The 6,931-nt window shown below is 32.6% G+C and overlaps 1 protein-coding gene across 1 annotated transcript; it reads right to left on the minus strand.

Annotated features, from left to right (window-relative positions):
• Positions 1-434: 434 nt before the first annotated feature.
• On the minus strand, positions 435-3,635 carry LOC146959459 (protein TONNEAU 1b-like). Its single transcript, XM_085741015.1, has 8 exons — positions 3,471-3,635; positions 3,200-3,332; positions 2,756-2,844; positions 2,523-2,642; positions 1,532-1,665; positions 1,039-1,064; positions 800-956; positions 435-631 (listed from the first exon to the last, which is right to left on the minus strand). Exons 1-8 carry the CDS (start codon positions 3,555-3,557, stop codon positions 580-582), a joined length of 798 nt encoding a protein of 265 aa, XP_085597141.1. The 5' UTR covers positions 3,558-3,635; the 3' UTR covers positions 435-579.
• Positions 3,636-6,931: the final 3,296 nt, after the last annotated feature.

A 6,931-nucleotide genomic window follows, 5' to 3' on the forward strand; every position in this document is an offset into this window, starting at 1 on the left:
ACATCCTATAGCATTGTGAGGTGCACAAAATCAAATATTTGATAAAAATATATTTATAAATTTAAAATAAGTTGTTCGTTGTACAAATTGGTTGTGCACGTGTCATTTCTCTTAAAAAAATAGCCAAAATTTATCGTGAAAAATAAGAACAATCAAGCAATGACAGCATTCATGAGCCTGCTCTCACCCTATTCCTCAGACTCAGAGCCCACATGTTCAGCCATTGTCAACAAAAATATTTTATTCTAGTACATAAAACCAAAGAACCTAGAAAGCATGGCTGCCTTGAATTCAACTTATTACTAACAAAAAACTTCACCAGACTAGATGTCAATTAACTGGGGTTCCTTTGGCAAACATAGGCCAACATTATAGACACATCTAGATAAAATTCTCAGATATGAGCCAAAAGGAAAATTTGGAAGGAAAAAAGCTCAATGACAACACTAAATCATATCACAATAAATATAATCTTACATAAAATCGGGCTCATACAATCATCATCAGCGGCAGAAAATTCAGAATACACATTAAAATACAGGACAGAATATGGTTATACAATACAAGCAATATATGTCCCTAAACATGGTCAGCCCTGCCATCATCCTCACTCATTCCATCACCAGCGTGTCTGCAGCATCAATGAAAACCAGAGAAAGGTTATTGCTAATGCTCTGAATGCTATCATAACCAACTACAATGCTCTGAATGCTATCATAACCAACTACAAAGATGGTGATAAAATATGAATTTTTATGAGTAGTGACAATAATAACGTCAGAATTGAATCAAAACGAACCGCCAAGATGATGTTAGATTCCTAGCTTTTCTGTCCAATTGAAGATTTTCCAGAGCATTTGATGCTTGAATTACATCTTCGGGAAGTTCATCGCTGTCATATCGCCAATTGTACTCATCCTTTCTGTATGAAGACGCGGAGGGTCCTCCTCTTCTATCTGAATGCTAGAGTGTAAATTAAACGAAATTTCCAAGCATACAAGTAAACTACTCTAAAAGTTAATCACAGTAAATACCCACCAGATGCCTGAGATGAAGGAACAGCCCTGCAACAAAATACATGTGTTACTTTAAAAATTTCTACTAAGAAAGAAATAGAGAAGTTGTAAAACAAATAAAGAAATTTAAAATAACAATAAGGTAGACCAACTTGCAAAAATAAACCACGTTTTTAACAGCAATTTTCATGAAAAAAAGCACTTCATAAAAAAATATCATGTGATCTTCTGAAAAGAAAAAAAAGGTGTGAAGAAACAACAGGATTTCTGGTTATTTTGAAAAGCTGCTGAGTAGCATCTAAAAAATAAAAACTGTAATTGAGAATACATTTTAAACTACAAAGTGTTTGCTATAATGAAACCAAACAAAAAATATATTCTGTTCTATGTGAAATATCTAACAAACTATATCATCCTTTTATGCAACTTTTTTTTGGACAGAAATCACTCTTTTATACGACTTTAAAAACATTTTTTATGCTTAAACAAATGTTCACTTAAGGTCAGCTATGCACCTTCCTAGTGGAGGTAAGCCACCAGCAACAGATGATGAAGAATGCCTTCGCGTGTTCCGTGATTCCGAGTTTGGCAAAGGCTCGGTGTCTGAAGTGGTAAGCCTCCTACCGCTAGCTCTTGCTTGGGATAAGTTCTATCAAATCATAATCACCATGTAAACAATCACTAAACAGTCAGTACACATTTGCAACTATTCTAATATCTGGTTTTCAAATCGATTCATTATTTTTATTGCACAGGTCAGATGAAAAAATCCCCAATTGTACTATCATCAACAGAAGGTAGAAATTCCTGTACAGATGAAAAGATCCCCAAAATGATTTCTTGTTTTTCTTTTTACATTATTTTGTCGTCAAGTGAGTATACACAATCGCAGTACAACTCAGTCATAGATCCCTAAGTCAGCAGAAAAATCAGGCTGCACCGTATAGGTCACTCAAGCAAGGCAGCAGTCTTAATTTCATGTCATCTATACTCTAAATTGTCAAGATGATATTTCACATTTAGAAAAAACATCATCTGTTTCTATATATCGCTGCTTCCTCAATCTCTAATTTGAAATTTCACAAGTCTCAGATTACAACATTTCACCTCAACAATTCTCAAAATCATAATTAACCCAACCTAAGAAAACTACAGCATTTTGACATAACTCCAGCTGTAATAGGATTTCTAGCTAGCCAAACTTGAGTTATCACACTACATGCAACATAGGACATGTGGAAGGAGAACAGTTCACAAGCTGTGACATTAAACACGGTAAGCGCTTTCTAGCTTGACCAGAAGAATACTAGAATGTGAACAAAAAGGTTTAGCTTAGGTTCAATCAAACAAAACCAAATAAAACCTGCAGCTTATGCAATCCTTGATTACATTATAATAAGATCCAAAACCCATCATAACCACAACGCAGTACAGCCTAGAAAGCCCAGATAAAAAAACAGCACGGTAAAGAATGAAAAAATGACATGATGAGTGCAACTGACTGACCTCAAATTTCAAGAATCCTTCAAGAACATCCAGGAGCACAGGGGCATCTCCATTTCTATTAAGATCGTATCCATTTTTGCTGCTAAATTCTTTCAACTCAGACTTCCAAGAATCCTTTTCCTGCAAGAAGGAGTATGTCAAGTCAAAAGCAACATAAGAACAGGAATTAACAAATAGCAACGCGATAACAGATACAATGGCAAAATATAAATAAATATAAATGGATTGATTACCAAATTACACTCTGGAAGATAAACTTTTAGTGAGTGGTTTAGCTGGGCCCAGTCAAGGTATTCACATATGAGTGCAGTAAGGAGCCTACCTGCATGACGAATAACCGAAAGGGAGGACAAAAGTAAGTAAGATGAGGATTTCATAATAGATCATAAACATGAGCATCTGAAAACAAAACATAAGAGTGTGTTTGGTTGGAGGGGAATCAAGGGATTATTTTAAATTTGAGTTTATCTCCCCTCAAAAATGAGAGGATTTGGAGGGGTTGGTTGAACTAAAGAGAGCATAAAGCATCTCAAATCAAAACACAAGGGTCGGATCGGAAAGGATAAAGGCAGGCACGGGAATATCTATCTGGTAATAAGTAAATTTATATATATTTATGGTTATGTGCAGATGTGCAGATAAGAATTGGCTCAAATGAGTAGAATATTGGTACTGACCAGAAGGAGAAGCATGAAGCTGTTTAGCACGATCGTTGCAGCTACCTAACAATGCAGGTGGCAAAGCTTGGTCCTTTTCAATGACACGATCTTCTTCTTCAATAGCCTCAAATACACTGGCTCTAAGCTCAGCCTGAAACAAACAAACAAACAAAGAAGAATTGAATTGAATTGAATTGAAGAAGAACCCTAAGTTAGAGACGAATTAGATCTAAGAAGAAACCCTAATTAAGATTGAAATTGAAAAATGAAAAGGGGGAAAAGTACGTACGCGGATCCTGGCGAGAACGCCTTTCTTCTCAAGAGTGCGAGTGACGAGTGTTTTGAGGTCCATCATTTCTCGTGTATAATCGTCCATCTTCTCTCTCTCTTTCAATTTTCCAAACTCTGTTCCCTCTTAATCTATGCTTCTTCTCTGTGCGCCAAATCCCCAATTACGTTATTTCTTTATTCATTCCATTTTATTTTATTCTTTTTTTTTTTAGAGTTTTTTTCCTTTTCTTTTTTTCGATTACTATATTATTATTGTTTCTTTTTTATATATACTAAACTACATAGATAGATGCTATTAATTTAATTTCATATGCAATTTGAATTTCTATTTGGATAATTGGTCACACTATATAGGCTCTAATCTTTAATATAAGAAACACATTGCCTATCGTCTCTTATTCCTTCCTATTAAAATGGTGTATAAAATACAAGAAGTTTAAAATGAGAAAAAATCATAACTCGATGGATCTTCCTCATCTATTTTTCTTCTCTTTTGTGCTTCAAGAATTATTTTTGTTATATCTTGTAACCTTTCTGTGAAGAATCTAGATGTTCATATATTATTTGATTTATCATTATGTCGTATTGTGCATGCATGCTCGTATGTTTATTCTACACTAAAATATGATTATAGTTTTAATTTTCATAAAGCATGTAATGTATGATGAATTATTAGATGTTTGTTTTCTTCATCCTCGTGAGCTTGACTCAGTTGGTAGAGACAATGCATAGTATATGCAAGGTTCGGAGTTCAAATCTCGGTCACTGTAAAAAAAAATGTTTGTTTTCTTCGAAGTCACTTATTTGAAAATTAGTAGCTCTTTAACCTTTCTGACCTATATATATATATATAGTTTTGCTAGAAGCCACCCATGAAGGTGTCTTTTAGCAATTTACACCTCAAGGTGTGATTTCCACTTTTTAGTTATAACTTTGCTAAAAGACACCTTCATAAAAATTAATTGGTGTCTTTTAACAAATGCTCATTGAATAACTTGTTAAAAGACACCTTCATAAAAAGGTGTCTTCTAACAAAACTCATATATATATATATAGTCAGGATCCGTTGACACCAGGTGTCAATAGATTCGTTGACGCCAAATTTTATCCGTTGATTTTATTTAATCCAAAGGCTAATATTTGTTCACTAAAGACTATCATGTACCATATCCCACTATGATTTTCATTTCCTAATATGTTCTACCGATTTTCACTAAAAGAAGGGATCCATTGACTCCAAGAGTAAGTCTAAACACTTATTCCAAATCTTGACCCTTCATTTTAATAATACTTAATGATTGTGATTAATTCTAATAAAATTGTTAAGGTGGGTGTTTTCCTCTTGTCCACACATTACACCACAATAAGCATCTATCTTTCCTTTTCTTCTTCTTCTTCTCTCTCTCACTCAATTTTCAAAAGCCTCAATCCTTCTGTTTTAGGGTTTTTTATTAGCATGTTGAATCCTTATTTATCAACGTAGTTTCACAGTGAAAATTCTATTTTTTTTCTTCCTTCAAAACTTTAGTTAGGTTTTATCCGATACACAATCTTTGATTTTTATTTGATAAGAAATTGAGTTTATGTGCATGATACAGAACGATTGAGGAATATTTGAGAAGCTTAATTAGTTCAATTGCTACTTTAAGGTGTCTCATGGCTTTTGAATGATGGCACACAACACCATTGTTTTGTAATGGCAAAAATTCACGCAACCTTTATGAGATAAAACAAACAAATTAACAAGATGTCATATGTTTGTAGTGGCAGAAATTCACGCAACCTTTTTAATGGTCATACATTTATGTAAAATAAAATGTCATAGATTTATTGGAAAACTAACAAATTATTCACAGGAAAATAAAAAGAGAACAGAAAATTGTTGAAAAAAATACTGATAGCGGAGCAAGGATAGGAACTTTCAATATCTAGATATACAAAATTGAGATGAGAATCACAATTGTTAATCAATTATTATGAATTAATGACAACCATTAACACCAAACCTTAACAATTATTATGAATTGATCACAACCATTAATTATTTTTAAAATGAAGGGTCAAGATTTGGAGTAAGTGTTTAGACTTACTCTCGGAGTCCTTCTCTGTGTGTGTGTGTGTATATAGAGTCAGGATCCGTTGACACCAGGTGTAAGTCTGACTTACAAATTAATTCAATGGTTAGCAAATGTTTCCCATGATAGTCCTTTTTCTCGTTATTCATGGTAAAACAAAAAACCCTAGATTTACAACAAATTCAAAGAAATCATACATCACTCTCGTTATTCATGGTAAAACAAAAAACCCTAGATTTACAACAAATTCAAAGAAATCATACATCACTTGTGCAGATTAATCTTGATTAATTTGTCCTGTGCAGTTTAATCTTGATCAATTTGTGGCTAAACCTCAATTTTCTTCCCTACACTTCCTTTCTCCATCGAGCAAACCAGATCTTCGTGATGTAAAAAAAAAAATCAAATTTGAACACGTTGGAACCTAATTTGCAATTGTTGCAGTCAAGTTTTTTAGACGAAAATAATATTAGTTTGATCAATTAATCATGAGAGAACAAACCGTATTAAAATTAAGCTTGGATCCTTTACTCAAAAAAAAAAAAAAACTTGGATCCTAAGCTGCAGTTTTCACTGTGCACATGTGTTGGAAACAAATGGGCAATAAAAGGGAAATAGAAGCAACTTTGTCACAGAGTGGATTCACATAGATAAATTAAGCCATATGAATTAAGCAATTGAAATTTAGAAAAGAAGCCATATGAATTAAGCAATAGAAGCAGGATCCGATTTCTTTGAAGTTGTTGTGAATGTGAACCATTGGATTAATTTGATTTAATGGTTGAGATTTGATGTAAGTCTTTTGACTTACACCTGGTGTCAACGGATCCTTATATATATATATATATATATATATATATATATATATATATATAGAACATATCTAGTGAGAATGACTTCTTTATATGAGAATGTGAGAATGCATTATCAGCCCTTTAGATTTAAATGAAAGGCTTAGATTTAATGTACCAAAATAAACATTACGTGGAACAACACAATTGAAAGTGTTTTACTGGAGGCTATTTTATTTTCTTTGGAAAATCTTAATTGTGTAGTTTCTAGTGAATTGTGTATTTTTTTTTGGTAGTAAGTGAATCGTACACCTATTGTTTATATTTAATGTTTTCTGAAGTTTTTTTGGTAGTAAGTGAATCGTACACCTATTGTTTATATTTAATGTTTTCTGAAGAAAAAAAAGAGATTTTTGGAAGAAAAATGAATGTTTTTTTATTTTTGCATGAATAAAAAGGAATTCTTGTAAAAAAAAAAAAAGAATTGTTTTATTCTAATGAATCATTTAACAGCTTTGACAAAATAAGGGATTTTTTTTTTGGTTACAAGGCTAAAAAAAAGACAAAAGCAACAAAAACAACAAAAACAAAAG

This window comes from Medicago sativa, chromosome 1, assembly GCF_051527215.1.
Source record: "Medicago sativa cultivar Bolivia chromosome 1, Bolivia_mono, whole genome shotgun sequence".
NCBI lineage: Eukaryota > Viridiplantae > Streptophyta > Magnoliopsida > Fabales > Fabaceae > Medicago > Medicago sativa.

Coding starts and splice junctions, on each gene's coding strand:
- LOC146959459 (XM_085741015.1), bottom strand. CDS start 3,557: ATGGACGATTATACACGAGAAATGATGGACCTCAAAACACTCGTCACT. Junction 2,845..3,199: donor GCTTCATGCTTCTCCTTCTG/GTCAGTACCAAT, acceptor TTCGTCATGCAG/GTAGGCTCCTTACTGCACTC. Junction 1,065..1,531: donor GGCTTACCTCCACTAGGAAG/GTGCATAGCTGA, acceptor ATTTTGTTGCAG/GGCTGTTCCTTCATCTCAGG.